At 32.8% G+C, this 20,128-nt stretch overlaps 1 protein-coding gene across 3 annotated transcripts in view; it reads right to left on the bottom strand.

The window, feature by feature from the left end:
* Positions 1-11,983: 11,983 nt before the first annotated feature.
* Positions 11,984-20,128, bottom strand: part of LOC131432825 (protein sex-lethal-like) — a 285,264-nt gene continuing 277,119 nt past the window's right edge. For all 3 annotated transcript variants that reach the window (XR_009229972.1, XM_058599363.1, XM_058599364.1), the window contains exon 6: positions 11,984-12,843. Coding sequence is in view for 2 of the 3 variants with exons in the window: in XM_058599363.1 (XP_058455346.1) it covers positions 12,758-12,843 (86 nt within the window). In the remaining variant the exon portion in view is untranslated. The remainder of the gene's footprint in view (positions 12,844-20,128) is intronic.

Genomic DNA, 20,128 nt, shown 5'->3' with positions numbered 1-20,128 from the left:
ATTTAAAAAAGGCGTATTTTTTTGATAAAATCTTTCATAACTATTGAACCAGGTAGTATATAAAAAATCTTCTTCCACCAAAAGTTGCGCCTTTTTAGGCTCCTGAATTTATTAGAACATTACTTTATTGAGAAAATTCAAATGAAAAAGTTATTGAATAAAAACTGTTTTTTTAAGAAGCACCCTAACTTAGGATATGTAAACCGTTCTAATGTAAAAACGGTTAAAGATACACAACCAATATCTTCGACAAAGTTGCCTTAAATTGATTATTCTAAATTATTGTGGAAGGATGCATTGTTCTATCTCATCCAGATTTTGAAATAATTTTTTAATTCATAGTTTGCTTTAGGACCACCCTAAAATCACTATGGCCGAAAAACGCAGTTTATTAATTGCAACTAATGTGCCGGAGACTTCAAATCTCTAAGCCCAATAATAAAAGCGTAAACAATTGTTTCCTGCTAATTTTGCTTCCTGGACCACTGTGCAGTGGATGCGGTAAGACTTACAGTAGCCCCGATATGACTCATCCATTCACCTTCTTACTATAGCCGTTACCGAAAAGCGAACCAAAAGGGTTGGGCGGATATGTAAGTAGAGTCACTTACTCGTATTCCGCGGGAATAAAAGATGCTCTTCCAACCATAATATCCAGTGCATGGATGAAGCATATCGCTATACATGCTTAAACCCGCCTGATGGTTTGTTTGAGAAGGGCGCGTCAGACTCATTTCAAACCTTCAAAAGGAAACAAGTTTCCTTCAAGTGACTTGGGCTGGCTATCCACAATCCCTCGTCCAGTCATCAATTCATCCGATGCCCTAATGCTCCCTCCCCTTCACGCCCCCGTGCAAAATATTTTATACTGATAAATACAATAAAACATAGTGTAATGAAATTAATATAACATAAAATGTTATAATAAATTACAAAATAATATGATATAACATAATATAGTATAATATATTTTAATTAAATATAATATAAAACAATGTCATACAATATACTATAATATATTATAAAACAATATATAAAATAACAGTTAATCTAGAGTCAATTATGCTCTTCTATCTTCGCAATACTGCAGGAAGTAGAACATTTCTCTTTTAATAATAATATCCACATCCACAAAAATAATATATGTTATTATTATTGATCACAAATTAATAATAATAATAATAGCAATAAATATAATAATGAAAATAATAATTAAAAAACAATATAATGTAATACAATGAAATATTTAATAAATAATATAATGATATGCTGCGATATGCTATGGTATTATATTACTTGAATTTATATGCCATTTCTCATCCTCTCATTCTGCCATCAACGCATTCCATCGACCAATTGTCACCACAGACACACGTGTGGGAATGAAACAGGAACCACTGAGGACCAAGCTCACCTTGTGACGACCTTAATATTTAGTTAAAAGATTACTTTAAAAATGATTACTTATAAGGAAAACAAATTTATATTTTGCGCAGAGGTATGTAGTGCTACTCATAATAAACCCTATAACATAATATAATATAATATAATATAATATAATATAATATAATATAATATAATATAATATAATATAATATAATATAATATAATATAATATAATATATTATAATATAATTCAATATAATATGATATAATGCAATGCAGTATAATACCATACAACATATTATATAATAACATAAAATAGTGTACGACGATAATATATGAAATAATATTCTATGATACAATATAACAGTTAATGTCGCAATGTAAGTTACACTATTCTAATAATAATAATAATAATAATAATAATAATAATAATAATAATAATAATAATAATAATAATAATAATAATAATAATAATAATAATAATAATAATAATAATAATAATAATAATAATAATAATAATAATAATAATAATAATAATAATAATAATAATAATAATAATAATAATAATAATAATAATAATAATAATAATACATGATGTAATAAACAACAGAATTATATGTTGTAATATACTATGATAAACATTGCACTTTAGGATGGGCTTCAACCTACAAGCCATTTCGCACCCTCTCATTCTGCTACTAACGCAGAAGGCGATAGCACCCAGTCGACGCCGTTCTATTGACCAAATGTCATCATAGACGCTCGGGGACGCATGAGATAGGGACTTGTGGGGACTTAGTTATCTCACCATTTGACGATCATGAACATACCAGTAACGATAGGCTCACAAACTAGAGCATCGGTTCGTTTGCCATCAGCATCGGTTCTTGGTTTGGTGATGCTTGCGAACGATGGTACTGACAAATTTATAATCGCGATGGTGGTTCGCCTTTTGGTTCGGAACGAACATGTTTTGCGTGTTCGGAATCGATGCTTTACCACCACTGGTTATAACCTTAATCTAATTTAAGCACTTAGATTATTTGCGAATGATCAAATTGACAAATGTATTCTTTCATAATTGATTTTTTAACCCTTCCCACGTTTTTGTCTTGTAAACTTTATGAAATATATCCTTCAACAGGAAATAAAAGATGATGATTTCAAAGATCAATTGTAGATACGAGCAACCTCAAGAAATAAACCTGGTCAAAACAATCGATTGAATATTATGATGATAATTTTCGAGAAAGAGAATTTTGATCAAGAAAGGTTGAATCAGTAGCCGTGAACCAAAGCTACTGGATACTCAGCAAAGTTTCGCAATTTCGCTCATATTGTAACTCGATGTTAATAACACATGAATGAAAATTGTTATACACGCGTGTATTGCCCATATCAGTCCTATATTGAAAATCGACAAGTTGATTTCGCTTTTTTTCTGCTACTGTGATGATTCATCAAAGCAATGCAAAGCCTTGGTATTACATTCATGTAGTGGAATTTATCCTTCTGTTTCAACAGACTTCGTAGCCGATTTAGAGTGTACAGAACAATTTTATGACTGGTGCTACGATAATACTGACACTACGAATCCTTCCAGATCGGGGCTCGAACATACGACAACTGATTTGTAAGACCAGTACCCTACGAATTGAACCGCCGGACGAGTGACACTATTGAATCAGTTACATGGTTTACATTATAAACTATTCATCTGGAATGAAATATTGAATTTTTGTCATTCGTTTATAAAAAAACCGGTAACGCAACAAAATGAGACCTATATGCGAATACATTTCAAACGCCGAGAAACTTGATATCAGTCATCACTCTTGGAGCCCAGTGTCCCCTCTACAAAAATAGACTTGAGAAAGCCAAACTGAGAATTGATTACACTACCTAGCAATCAATGCATGGTAATCTTCCGGATGAGGATGTTCAAGCGTTATCGAATGAGTTAGTTGATTCTCCTGCTCTGTCAGATAAACACATAACAAGTATATGTCCTTCCGAGGCTTCGATAGATACTACGCACCTTCAAAGTGGATTACACTTCCAGCTTTCTGTTGCTACTGCCGGTTCGACCAATTATCGTGAACTCCATGAGTTTAACCAGCCAGCCACTCATGGACTCAATAATACGGATGTATACCTCGTTCTTCAATCTCCTGATTCGTTCATCAGTCAAATACAAGATACTGCTACTGAGTAGAGTTTCTCAGACTCACACTCTGGATACTGGCGAAGCAAAATGCAAACAACCGATAACATCGTGATTTTAGGCGACTTAAATTTCAGTGGAATACTATGGCAATCCCAGTGATCTCGCTACCTGTTTCCCGATGTTAGTCGCTCATCTATTGGAGCATTGGCTACTCAGCTATTGGACGAATATAGCACAGCCGGTTTAATACAATTACATGGATGTACTAATGATAACAATCGAATAAACAATAAACAATAAACAATAAACAATAAACAATAAACAATAAACAATAAACAATAAACAATAAACAATAAACAATAAACAATAAACAATAAACAATAAACGATAAACAATAAACAATAAACAATAAACAATAAACAATAAACAATAAACAATAAACAATAAACAATAAACAATAAACGATAAACAATAAACAATAAACAATAAACAATAAACAATAAACAATAAACAATAAACAATAAACAATAAACAATAAACAATAAACAGTAAACAATAAACAATAAACAATAAACAATAAACAATAAACAATAAACAATAAACAATAAACAATAAACAATAAACAATAAACAATAAACAATAAACAATAAACAATAAACAATAAACAATAAACAATAAACAATAAACAATAAACAATAAACAATAAACAATAAACAATAAACAATAAACAATAAACAATAAACAATAAACAATAAACAATAAACAATAAACAATAAACAATAAACAATAAACAATAAACAATAAACAATAAACAATAAACAATAAACAATAAACAATAAACAATAAACAATAAACAATAAACAATAAACAATAAACAATAAACAATAAACAATAAACAATAAACAATAAACAATAAACAATAAACAATAAACAATAAACAATAAACAATAAACAATAAACAATAAACAATAAACAATAAACAATAAACAATAAACAATAAACAATAAACAATAAACAATAAACAATAAACAATAAACAATAAACAATAAACAATAAACAATAAACAATAAACAATAAACAATAAACAATAAACAATAAACAATAAACAATAAACAATAAACAATAAACAATAAACAATAAACAATAAACAATAAACAATAAACAATAAACAATAAACAATAAACAATAAACAATAAACAATAAACAATAAACAATAAACAATAAACAATAAACAATAAACAATAAACAATAAACAATAAACAATAAACAATAAACAATAAACAATAAACAATAAACAATAAACAATAAACAATAAACAATAAACAATAAACAATAAACAATAAACAATAAACAATAAACAATAAACAATAAACAATAAACAATAAACAATAAACAATAAACAATAAACAATAAACAATAAACAATAAACAATAAACAATAAACAATAAACAATAAACAATAAACAATAAACAATAAACAATAAACAATAAACAATAAACAATAAACAATAAACAATAAACAATAAACAATAAACAATAAACAATAAACAATAAACAATAAACAATAAACAATAAACAATAAACAATAAACAATAAACAATAAACAATAAACAATAAACAATAAACAATAAACAATAAACAATAAACAATAAACAATAAACAATAAACAATAAACAATAAACAATAAACAATAAACAATAAACAATAAACAATAAACAATAAACAATAAACAATAAACAATAAACAATAAACAATAAACAATAAACAATAAACAATAAACAATAAACAATAAACAATAAACAATAAACAATAAACAATAAACAATAAACAATAAACAATAAACAATAAACAATAAACAATAAACAATAAACAATAAACAATAAACAATAAACAATAAACAATAAACAATAAACAATAAACAATAAACAATAAACAATAAACAATAAACAATAAACAATAAACAATAAACAATAAACAATAAACAATAAACAATAAACAATAAACAATAAACAATAAACAATAAACAATAAACAATAAACAATAAACAATAAACAATAAACAATAAACAATAAACAATAAACAATAAACAATAAACAATAAACAATAAACAATAAACAATAAACAATAAACAATAAACAATAAACAATAAACAATAAACAATAAACAATAAACAATAAACAATAAACAATAAACAATAAACAATAAACAATAAACAATAAACAATAAACAATAAACAATAAACAATAAACAATAAACAATAAACAATAAACAATAAACAATAAACAATAAACAATAAACAATAAACAATAAACAATAAACAATAAACAATAAACAATAAACAATAAACAATAAACAATAAACAATAAACAATAAACAATAAACAATAAACAATAAACAATAAACAATAAACAATAAACAATAAACAATAAACAATAAACAATAAACAATAAACAATAAACAATAAACAATAAACAATAAACAATAAACAATAAACAATAAACAATAAACAATAAACAATAAACAATAAACAATAAACAATAAACAATAAACAATAAACAATAAACAATAAACAATAAACAATAAACAATAAACAATAAACAATAAACAATAAACAATAAACAATAAACAATAAACAATAAACAATAAACAATAAACAATAAACAATAAACAATAAACAATAAACAATAAACAATAAACAATAAACAATAAACAATAAACAATAAACAATAAACAATAAACAATAAACAATAAACAATAAACAATAAACAATAAACAATAAACAATAAACAATAAACAATAAACAATAAACAATAAACAATAAACAATAAACAATAAACAATAAACAATAAACAATAAACAATAAACAATAAACAATAAACAATAAACAATAAACAATAAACAATAAACAATAAACAATAAACAATAAACAATAAACAATAAACAATAAACAATAAACAATAAACAATAAACAATAAACAATAAACAATAAACAATAAACAATAAACAATAAACAATAAACAATAAACAATAAACAATAAACAATAAACAATAAACAATAAACAATAAACAATAAACAATAAACAATAAACAATAAACAATAAACAATAAACAATAAACAATAAACAATAAACAATAAACAATAAACAATAAACAATAAACAATAAACAATAAACAATAAACAATAAACAATAAACAATAAACAATAAACAATAAACAATAAACAATAAACAATAAACAATAAACAATAAACAATAAACAATAAACAATAAACAATAAACAATAAACAATAAACAATAAACAATAAACAATAAACAATAAACAATAAACAATAAACAATAAACAATAAACAATAAACAATAAACAATAAACAATAAACAATAAACAATAAACAATAAACAATAAACAATAAACAATAAACAATAAACAATAAACAATAAACAATAAACAATAAACAATAAACAATAAACAATAAACAATAAACAATAAACAATAAACAATAAACAATAAACAATAAACAATAAACAATAAACAATAAACAATAAACAATAAACAATAAACAATAAACAATAAACAATAAACAATAAACAATAAACAATAAACAATAAACAATAAACAATAAACAATAAACAATAAACAATAAACAATAAACAATAAACAATAAACAATAAACAATAAACAATAAACAATAAACAATAAACAATAAACAATAAACAATAAACAATAAACAATAAACAATAAACAATAAACAATAAACAATAAACAATAAACAATAAACAATAAACAATAAACAATAAACAATAAACAATAAACAATAAACAATAAACAATAAACAATAAACAATAAACAATAAACAATAAACCATATGGGACTGATGTGCGAGTATGGGCAGTGTAACGATCAGACGTTTGTTGTTTTGATACCAATAATAATTCAACTGAAACTTAACCGAGTGCATCAAGGGTTCCTATCCAAATGATACATATAAAATCGTAGGTCAGCTTATCGTGAGTTTGTCTATGTTACTGGCCCATATTACGGGTATCACTACACGGTGAAAACCAAGTGAAGTGATTGGGACCCTTATTATCGGTATCACTTCACGGTGAAAATCGAGTGAAGTGAATTTAGGTCCTTAGCACGGAAATCGCTTCGAAGACAAAAGTAATTATTTGAATGAACTTGATGTCATTATGAACATCACGCCACCAACATTTTGTTGAAAAAAATAGTTTTTTCCACCACAATGATCACTTCACTATGCGTGATACTGGTAATAGGAAAAATAAAGTGATGTGACGTGTAAGTGAAGTGAATGTGAAAGTGGAAGTGAGAACGGTAATAAGGGCCACTATATGTTATTGCATCTAATAATACTATATATGTGAGTCTGTGCAATTCATTTGTACTAAGCCGCGTTAATATAATTTTCAGAATAATATTCCGAATCTTTTGAAGCGTTTTAGTCGTGGTGGAAAAACAACTTGATCAAATTGGTACTGCATGACGATTTATTGTTCTTGTTATACATAGTTTATATTTTCCTTGATCCGATCCAGAACATGGCAGTTTCTAACCATTCAGTTATATTACATGATTGTTGTTCGGTTCAGTATTAGTAGTTATGGGATAATGCTACAAAATAATTGTGGTTTTGCCATATTCATCCCCTTAACGATCAAGGGAAATATGTTTCCATTCTATTTAAAACGTTATAGATTCTTCAACTTATTTCCAAGGCGACTAATGTGTTTCTAAACGAATAAGTAAAAAGAACTATCAATCTTTATTGCACTAAAAAAGTTTGTGCAAAATGACGTATAGAATACACAATGAATGTTTTATGTGCAACGTCCACAAGTACATGAAATCGTTTCGTAGAATGCCATAACTAACTATTTTTTACTATTCTGATAATCAAAGTAATAAATTAAATCACGATATAATAAACCCAACTCTTCTTTTATTTATTACTAAGAATCATAGGGAAATATATTTCCAATGAAATTACAGGAAACTTATGCATCCTGCTATGTTTTTCTGGTGATATTCTCTTAATTTGCACCCCCAATAGCTAAAATATTGTCTTGTACTGACATATTTCGTTCTGCGAATCTTATGGTCGTGAAGGGGTTAACGAAAAATATGTATCTATGGTTATCTTCATATCACATCTTCGAACTGAATCCATTTGCAATTCTCCGTCGAAAAATGAATTAATTTTTGAGCGTACAATATCGAAGTAATCTGTATGTGAGCTAATAATTCCATTCGAGTATATAGGACATTTTTAAATCATTTAAATCATTAATAATCATTTGGTTGTACATAATTGTAAGGCTATTGGTGTATTGGGTATTGGTGCAAGCTCAAGTAAATAGAAGAATTCATCCAAAAATTTGCTAAATACATGGGATATGTCAAAAGAACCACTATCACGCTATCTCGTGGTAACCACGCTGATTCGATTCTTCAACAGCTAAATGATATTTAATATACTCAAGCGAACACGGCGCGCAGCAGACAGCAGAAAATTGCACCGATACACAATGCAAAAGCGATAATCCAGCCATCACCTCACTGGACGACTTGCTTTGTTCACAGGTAAGCACATATTAAGCAAAGAAATGTTATGCAACATAAATTTATAGATTCCTCTTTGTGCAAAACTTAATACTACGCATAGCTATGCGGTGTTTTTTATGTATTACCCGAAACCGCTCTATGCCGAACGAAGCAGGGGTGGAATCATGTAAGGTGATAAGTGACTATCACCTCCTGGTGATAAAGAGGTGATCACCAGAATGTTTGGAATCACCGAAGGTGATCACTTTTACTATCACCATCACCGGTGATTGAGCCAACTTCACTCCATTTATCACCTGTCAAGAAACGTCAATTTTTCAGGAGTAAAATATGAATGTGGCGTATACCGTTGATATTAGGAGGAGTAACATATGAGAGTGGCGTATACCCATATCATATTTTAAAATCTAAAGTTTTATTCCTTTAGTTTTCAACTTTTTTCATTAATTCGAGTCATGTTTATCAACGATGATTTGTATGGATCGAAGAGTAACGTTGAAAATAATTACCTGCGCACAAACAAATAAAAAAAATCACTTGTTGGTTTAATTTAGCGCCGATTTTTATTTTTCAATGGAAATCAATGTCACAGTCAATTCTTTGGGATAAATTTGCTAGCTTTGAAATGACACAAATTGTTAGATCTTCTTGATGTTTCACAACGGATGGCATTCCGCTCGAATGAGAAAGATCCGTTAAATAATTTCTTGTATAGTTTTCATTCACTTTACGATTATGGCATTTCACAGAGCTTTCAAATGCTACCTCCATTTTGGAAATTTTACCTACCGGTACTACGAATATCCACTATGATTAGCAGCAACTAATTGTTCACAAATATTGATTCAACTCACAAGAAGAAAATTAAGAACGCAGTTTAATCTTTTTTACTCGTTCAGTTGAACGAGACTGATATGTCGCTTACTAAGTCACGGCCATCTAATTCTACTGAAAATGTTAGCATAGATTTTTTTATGTTACGTTATGTGCAACAGGAGATGTCTACGTTCATAAACTTATCACTTTTCCAGAAAGTAATTTATCTTTGACTCTACGAATACCCCATCGATATTCCTTCAAATGATAATTACAACATAAATTAATTGATTTAATTGATAAATACTACCGTTCATTCTAAGAATTCTTTAAACAATACAAACTAAGTTACTTTTCATTTTGGTATTTTATTTTTACACAAAATTAGTACGAATTTTATTAAAAAATTACCATCTCCGATCAATTTTGGTAGGTTATGTTTATGTCAGTGGCTTAAAATTCGCCTAACGGACAATAATTTATAAAGCCACTTCTTAAAAAATCAAATCACTACTAAAAGTGATAACCAAATTGCTATCACCTCCATTTTGACATGAAGGTGATTAAATCGTGGTGACTATCACCTTACGTAATGCCAACATTTCATAGTGATGTTAGCCTTTCAGCAGTGGTGACAGAACTTGGTGATTATCACCTTACATGATTCCAAATTTTCAAAAGTGATAATCACTTGGTGATAATCACCTTACATGATTCCACCCCAGATCTGGTACTAAACAAAATTCGAGGTGAAGACCAGCGATCGAAACCGTCGGCCATGCACGAAAATCAAGAGGGTGACCTTATTAGCTCGCTGAGATTGGTTCGTGAAAACATAGGTCGATTCTAACCAATTATTCAATGGTATGCTACTAAAATACTGAAACGTCGCGACGTTGCCATACATATTTAAGGTAAATGTTCCCGAATCGATTGTTTGTTAAATTATATCTATCCATCAACAAATGACTGAGTTATTATTGTTCAAAATTATGACAGAAAAAGGCTACACGGCTATTTTTGAAACTTTTTATTGACACCCGGGCCCATCTAGTGAAGAAAAGGCATTTTTAATGCCAAAAACATGTAAGTTTTATTCGTATTCACGTTTTTCAATTATGTTTGTGACATTACCCACCCGCCATTTGTGACTAATAATTCATTATGCTAAACATTGATTTTCTTCTGAAAATTATATATTGGATTAATATAAGTTGTGTGTTGTATTAGTTTTTCTCGCAGTAACGGTTTGATATTTCCTGTTCATGTTATCTTAATTTAAGGGAAAACGCGGCGACTTATCCCACTTTACTCTATATTATTCTTCTAGTATACAGTTGTGTGAGTGTGTATGTGCAAACGGGTATGTTAAGATGTATGTATACGCGTGTTGGTTTCATCAATCTTACCACAATTAGTATCTTAACATAACATAAAGTTAGGCCGATCAATTTCTGTGTCATATGGGTATTTCATACAAATTACGAGTTGTCAGCATTATCTCTAAGATACAACAACCTTTTGGCAGTGTATTTCTTCTGGAATAATAAGTCCATAGTAGTAATTATTGAGTATTATCATATCAGGAGCATCGCCCGTTGTTGACATCTGGGTAACGCCAAATTTTCTTTTAAGGTTTTGTGTTCTTTAAATACATAATTAATATTAGTATGTGGGAATTAATGCGATAAGAAACGCTTATATTTTTAAATGATTTTGGAGTACAAGACACTTAAATGTTTCTATAATGTTCAATATAGTTTTAATGTCGTCAGACTGTGATTGGATTTTATCTCCCAATAGATAGATATATATATATATATATATATATATATATATATATATATATATATATATATATATATATATATATATATATATATATATATATATATATATATATATATATATATATATATATATATATATATATATATATATATATATATATATATATATATATATATATATATATATATATATATATATATATATATATATATATTTTACAAAAATATCGTCTGAGGGTCACTATAAAGGCTCTAAGAATTAGCCAGTTTCTTTTATTTTCGTAAGGATCTAAGACGTTGATGAAGATGCAAACTTCATCCTACCCGAATGTGTAGACGCTAGGTTTTTGTTATATCAACTATACTCCTTTTGTTTTGTTTGTTATCTTGTATTTTATCAGAATCTGAGAAGAGAAAATTGCGAGGTATAATAATTCATGTTTTAATGTTCAAAATTACAACACAATTAATAATACAGTCATTTTCACTTTCGTCGTGGAGTAAATATATGAATTTATAATTACATGAGATATTTGGACATAGACATGCAGTACAAAAATAGACTGTCCTTTTCATTCAATAACTACAACATCAATTAAAAGAAGTGATCTGTGCTTCTTTCAAATAAAAATGTCTTATCTTGCTGCACACGAATAATTGCGTAAGGCATAATAACCGATTCAAAGATGATAGCTTATTTGTATACATTATTGCATTGTGAGAACTATTACAGACTACTTACAAGAGAAAGCTTACAGATATTATTTTGCAGGCTGGAAAATGTAATCGTTTGGTAATAAAGAAATCCTTTTAACTTCAAGGTGAAATTGCCTGTATAGTCTATTGTTAATTCAAAATGGGTGTACATGATTCACTTTTATAGATTGCAATTTCTATCTTTTCCATTTTTAAAGCACACAATAGTAGTTTTTGTTGATGTCCATTCGTTATTATTTATCTACTATACCAAAGGGCACATTCATCGTTTCGGATTCGTCGTTGCTGGAAGTGTAAAACTAGTAAAAAATCAGCGAGTGATGCGATTTTAAGAATCCACTTGATCTGTCGTTATAATCCATTATGCTTTGTCGTGGAGGAATCGCTATAAATACATATTGAAATAAATTGTTAAACAGAATACAATACCGAAGCATGCATAAATCCAGAAGGTGTAACACTATGCAATAAATTAATGCTAACTCATTTAACATAAAACTATCATCGCCATTACACGCGGCTTGGAACTTGTTTGAATATGAAAATATTATTTGTCAATTCTCCTAAATTTTTTTTGAAGATCGATCATGATTCATAAGATCTGAGTGAATTATATTTAATGCACCTAATGACAATATATTTTTCATTTCATATGAAAAACCTTTTTTTTATCCACCTAGTGGTGTAATGATGCCTTTCTCATATTAATAATATTTCCAAAAATATCTTGAATAAAATAAACTTTCTTTGGGTATAAACCAACAGAACCTTTTCAATTTGTGAAAAGTTTTATCAAGTTAATAACGATTTTTCTTTATTTTGCATCGTCTAAATGATTAAGCACACTTTACCCTATAGATCTGGTTTCGGAAATAAAGGGAAGTAAACAGCAACCTATGAGACTATAGGAACTTTGAGCCTGTTTGTGGAAATCGATCAAATCATCTCTGATAAAATGGATTGAGTTTCGTTTTAGAGTTTTTGACCTGTATTTCCGGTACTTCTGGAAACGGAAACTTGGAATCAATATATCCGGAGTCGGTTCGTTTCGTAAGTTACTAATATAGTCTATATTGAACCAGTTTTGAGTTAAATCTAGAAGAATTTTACCATTTTTTTGCATTGTCGCTCAAAACGATGTGCAATTTTAAACACACTTTACCCTATGAAAGCATGATGAAATTCAATAGTAACCTATGGTGCCATGAGATTTCTTGTTTTATGAGTAACATTATTTGACACATACTCATACACACACATACAGCCAGGCCCGCTTTCAAACGAAGTTATGGTGGCGAATATCAAGGGTCCGTCCACCGCAGCTGAAATGTGCCCGAACAAGTTGAAAGAGATCGCGGAGGATCTCTTCCCGAAGCACGACCCGACTACTTGGACACCAACACCGTATGGCGAAGAAGAAGCCGACTCTGCTGATCGGCTAATTTTTAACGAAGAGCTTACACAAGTCGCAAAGTGACTGAAAGCCAAGAAAGCTTCAGGCCCGGATGGGATACAAAACGTGGCGTTGAAAACCGCGGATCTGACGTATCTAGATATGTTCCGAACTGTGTTACAGTGGTGTTTGAACGAAGGCAACTTCCCAGACATGTGGAAGATCCAGAAGCTGGTGTTGCTGCCGAAGCCAGGTAAACCACAGGATAATCCTACCTCGTATAGGCCTATTTGCCTGCTAGACACACTTGGGAAACTTCTGGAAAGAATCATTTTCAACAGGTTGATGAAATGCACGGAAGGCGAACGAGGATTGTTGAACATGCACTTCGGTTTTCATCAAGTGTCGTTCGGTTTTCGTTCGGAGTGTCACAGTGGACACAGTGGACGTGAAGAATGCTTTCAACAGTACCAGCTGGGAGGCTATCGCCATCGCGCTACACAGAATACGGGTTCCAGATTATGTTTGCCGGATCCTAAAGAGCTATTTCCACAATAGAATCGTGGTGTACGATACGAACGACGGACAGAGGTCAGTGCGAGTGACGGCGGGCGTCCCTCAGGAATCCATTCTCGGTCCAACTCTCTGGAACGCTATGTACAATGGGGTCTTGACACAGCAACTTCCTAGGAAAGTGAAAATCGTTGGCTTCGCGGACGACGTATCGTTAACGGTGATGGGCGAGTCTCTTGAAGAAGTAGAGGCCTCGGTGACAGAGATCCAGCGTATCGACATAGATGTAGGGGGACATGCGATTGCAACTAAGCGAGCTCTGAAGCTCCTCGGAGTGAGGATCGACAACCGGTTGAACTTTAACTACCATGTCGACTATGCCTGTGAGAAGTCCGCGAAGGCGATAAATGCAATAACAAGAATCATGCCAAATGTCGATGGCCCGAAAAGCAGCACAAGACGTCTGTTAGCTAGCGTATCTTCGTCGATACTATGGTATGGTGCTCCTGCCTGGGGAACAACATTGAAAACGAAGAGGAGCCGTGAAAAGCTGAACAGAGCATTCCGGCTTATGGTCATACGAGTCACGAGCGCCTACAGGACAATATCGTCGGAAGCAACAAGCGTTATCGCCGGAATGATCCCAATCTGCATCACCCTGGCAGAGGATATCGAGTGTTATCAGCATAGAACCACCAGAAACGTGCGAACGATGGTTCGAATCGATTCGATGGCGAAGTGGCAGCAGGAGTGGGGCAGTACGGAGAAAGGTAAATGGACTCACCGGCTCATTCCACATTTGTCGCTGTGGATGAATAGACAATATAGATGAATCCGGAAGTATCTGCATCGATGTGGTCACGCCGCGTCTCCATTTTGTCCGGAGTGTGAGTATGTTGAAGAAACACCTAAACATGTGATTTTCGATTTTCCCGGTTTGCGGAAGTATGTAAGAAAATGCCTGCCTTAAGGGTGGATAATATATCTTAGGAAAAGTGTCATGAAGAAGGCACGTGGAATGCAGTAAACAGAGTGGTAACACAACACCGACTTGTGTCGTCGGGGCACCAGCGAACCAGAAGCTATGCTCAAACTGGAATCGCCGGACCGGCCTCGGCACTCTCTCGGTTGTCCCTCGTGGTGTAACAGGAGACTCGGTGTCATGAGAGCCTCTTTCGCCGGAGAACTCTCCGTCGGTGTAGTCTGATCTTTCATCGGGGATTAGACGAGTAGATCGTGGCGTAGCACCGTTAAGATAGTCGGGGCACCAATGAACCGGAAGTCACCCTCCAGCCGGAATCACTGGATCGACCCAGGCATCCTCTCGGTAGGGTTGTAAACGGGTATCGAAAACGTCGGTTTCGGGAGAACTTACATCGTCGGGGAACTCTCTGTCTGTGTAGGCTAGATCCATCACCGGGGACTAGTCGAGTAGACGCCACAACACCGATTCGAGTCGTCGGGGCATCAGCGAACCGGAAGCCATGTTCCAACCGGAATCGCGGAGTCGACCTCGACACTCTTTCGGGTGTCCCGCGTCTCGTAAAAAGGGATTCGGTGCCGGGAGAAATTCCATCGCCGAGGAACTCTCCATCGGGGTAGTCTAGATTCTTAGTCGGGGACTAGACGAGTAGACCGTAGCGTAGTACCGTTAAGATCGTCGGGGCACCGGTGAACTGGAAGCCATCCTCGAACCGGCATCATTGGATCGACCCAGGCATTCTTACGGTCGGGCCGTGGACGGGTACCGGAGGCACCGTTTGTGGGAGTATTTTTCTTCTCCGGGAAACTCTCTGTCGGTGTAGGCTAGATCCATCGTCGAGGATCAGTCGAACAGTCTGGCGCGACGTAGCGGCATTGGGTCTTCGAGGCGCCAAAGGTGGATCGAGATAGATAAAGAGAGAAACGCAGGAGCTCATTTTCTCCCAAACGAAGAAGTGCATGAGCACAGCCTCCCCCGAAGTATTGAGCTTAGCTTAGTTCCGGGGAGATCGAGGCAAAATGTCCAAAGTGTTTTAGTGGATAAGGTTCAGCCAGTCCCACTCGCTGGTTCACAATAGCGGTTGCTTGACAACTACCGAGCGCGTGAGCTAGGAAAGTACATAAAGTATTTCACCTTGTAAAAAAACACACACACATTGCTCAGCTGGATGAACTGTGTCGAATGATATAGAACACTTAGCTCTCTGGGCCAATTTTCACTAGGTTATGTTTCAAGTGATTTCAAAAATTTTCTATATGCGAAAATAAGTGTACTTTTATAGAAAAGCATCGTTATCATGATTTTGTAATAACACTGACAAGTAGGTAAGTTACCAACCCACTAGCCAAGATAGAACAACAAACCCAACAGTTTGAAGAAGCACTGTCGCGTCTAGAAACCCGATCTAAGTAACCGAAACGCATGGCACCAACCTTGGATCGTCGTGGAAACCGTCGCTAGAAGAATCATTGGAGACATGGAAACTGCTGAGTAGGGATTAAGTAGAATGGCTAGGCCTCTGTAACATCATAAAAATAAAATAAAATCAGTTCAGTTAGAACCGCAGAACAAGACAGATGAATTTTTGTGTCGGAATATTTTTTTAAAAAATCTTAAAGTAAACGTGAAAACGTAAGTGGCGCAGTCGGTGCGGATTACGATAAAGTTTTGAGTGCTCCCGCGAAAGCCTCTTCAACGTAATATTGAAGAGTTGGGGCAGTGCGAAAAGAAATTTTATCATCCGTAGAACCATTCCGACGGATTATCCGACAAATAACTCCCAGGAATCTCGACGGATAATCGAGGTAAGTCATTTTAGCTTTCTATAATTTGAAGGAGTGCGATCGGTCGCTTCTTGAAACAAATAAAGCTCCATCCCTTCCACTAATAATATAAACCAAACTAATTAAGAGGCTCTAGCCCCGACCAACGGTAAGCGAAAGCCTTCAATATTACATAAATGCAGAAGAAAATAACTAACACTAATCAACGCAAAAAGAAAAATTCGAGTGATTAGATTTTAAAGAAAGTGAAATTTAAAGTTTAAATGTGATTTAACTAAGTGACTGCCCTGAAGATTTGCAAAGAAAATTAGACGATTTAACTGTTCAATCTTTTAACAGCCAGTCGCGCGCGAACTCCCTCGATCACTTTAAGATTACCGACACGATAAAAATAATTACCACTTACAACGGAAATGCAAGAGGCCTACCAATTTGGCTACAATCAGTGGAGCGAAATTTAGAATTTTCAGAAGCTCTTCTGAGCGAACCAGAAGTAAATGTTGTTTTGCCATTTTGGCTCGGGATTATCCGAGATGAAATATCAGACAAGACGAGCGATGCTCTCATCGCAAACCATACCCCACTGGAATGGCATTCTATAAAAACCACTCTAATTGACTACTTTGGTGACAAGAGAGACTTCTCAACCCTAACGTCGCAGATTTCCTACCTTCAACAAGGAAGCTGCGACATCACAACCTTCTACCAGAAATATCGTACATTGCTGTCCGACATCACAGCCAAAGTAAATTTAGATGAGAAAATGCGGCCTTGTGCAAAGGTCATATGCGATAACTACGAACAAATGATTACAACTGCATTCGTAGACGGATTGCGAGATCTATACTCGACTATAACCCGCACCTACCGACCTGAAAACTTACTTATCGCCTACCAATGCGCGATAGAACAAGCGAATGCGCATCACGGAAAGAAAAACTTCCGAGCTTTGCAAATCAGAAAAACCAAACATTAACTCAATGTCAGGCCCCGCGAAATCTATCACCTAATCAATACCAACCATCAAGAAACCAACCTTCTAATCAATATCAATTATCTAGATACCAATCACCCAATCCACATCAAATACCAAGGAACTAATCACCCTATCAATACCAAGTAACATGAAATCAAATACCCAATCAATACCAAGTAACAAGAAATCAAACACCCAATCAGTACTCATCACAAAATACCCAACAACTATAACTTAAACAAGAACCTCCATCACAAGCCAATTTTCGACCATATCAATTAATGAGGCCGAACTTTCAATTTGACAACGAGTCACCAGAAGACAGTTACCGACCTGAAACACCGTCTGACCAATCTTCAGAATGGCAACCAGAACTTCCACCTATCGACTACTCCAACCCATCTCAACCAAAAGATGAACACACGCGCATCAATATAGACGATAGTCAATATTTATTTTTTTAATGTCAATATTTTACTACTCTAGACTTAGCATCTGACTTCCACCAGATTGAAGTCGATCCCAGAGATGTTATAAAACTGCATTTTCACTAGGAAGTGGAATATACGAATACCTGCGAATGCCATTTGGTCTCAAGAACGCGCCTGCCACCTTCCAGCGCGTTATGGATCATGTTCTCAGGGAATTCATAGGTAAATGTTTTCTAGTATATATGGATGACATCATAGTGTTTTCCACATCGCTTCAAGAGCACATGGAAAACCTAGGAAAAATATTGTCAGCTTTAGAAAAAAAAGTGAATCTAAAAATTCAGCTTGACAAAAGTGAATTTTTTTAAAAGGAGGTCATATTGTGACCGAACAAGGAGTTAAACCTAATCCCGCAAAAATTGAAGCTATCAAACATTGGTCAGTCCCAAAAAATCAAAAAGAATTGAAAGGTTCCTTAGGGATTCTCGGATATTACAGAAAGTTTGTCCGTGATTTTTGCAAAAATCACAAAACCGTTAACTGCTCAACTGCGTAAAGGCGAGCAAGTTGAACATACTCCACAATTTTTGAAAACATTCTATCGCTGCAAAGATTTATTGACACAAAGCGATATACTTCAGTACCTAGATTTCGAAAAACCGTTTTTCTTGACTACTGATGCCAGCAACTTTGCACTCGGAGCAGTATTGTCACAAGGACCAATTGGTGAAGACAGACCGATCGCGTATGCTTCTCGGATGCTAACAAAGTCTGAAGAGAATTATTCTGCCATAAAGAAGGAATTGCTAGCAATCGTTTGGGCTTGCCAATATTTCCGTCCTTACTTATTTGGTAAAAAGTTCACCTTGTACACAGACCATCAACCGTTGACCTATGCTCTAAGTCTTAAGACACCCAACTCCAAACTTGTGAAATTGAGACTACGGTTGACAGAATACGACTTTAACATAACGCATTGACCAGGAAAACAAAACGTCGTAGCTGACGCTCTATCCCGAATTAAAAACGAAATAAATGTAAACGAAATAAACTCTTCATCTAGTGATGATTCCGTTCACTCTGCGGACACTGATCAATCAGAATACATAGAATGTACCGAATTACCTTTGAACATATTCTCTAACCAAATTGTCCTACAACTTGGACCTGACGACACGGGAGTATATGAAGAAATATTTCCTGGAATCCATCGGCGAACAATTACAAAAGTCTGTTTTGGCGTACCAACCCTGATAAGAATATTCAAGGAATGTATGGGTTTGCGAAAAGTAAATTGTATTCATTGTCCTGAGAATATTATGCAGTCTCTACAGGTAGTTTACACAAACTATTTTAGTAGATGCAAGATTCAAAGTTAAAATAAGCCAAAAAATGTTGATCGATTTACGTTCTGTTGAAGTACAGGACCAAATAATCGAGAATACACACGAATCAGCACATAGGGGGATCCGTGAAAACCGGGAGGAAATTATCAAGCGGTTTTACTTTCCGAAAATGAAAGCAAAAATTCGCAAATTCGTTATCATCTGCGAAATTTGCAACAAAAATAAATATGAAAAGAAACCCTATA

The sequence above is a fragment of the Malaya genurostris genome, chromosome 2, assembly GCF_030247185.1.
Source record: "Malaya genurostris strain Urasoe2022 chromosome 2, Malgen_1.1, whole genome shotgun sequence".
Lineage (NCBI taxonomy): Eukaryota > Metazoa > Arthropoda > Insecta > Diptera > Culicidae > Malaya > Malaya genurostris.
Note: the sequence above shows the minus strand (reverse complement) of the source record. Positions and strands in the feature narration are given on the sequence as shown.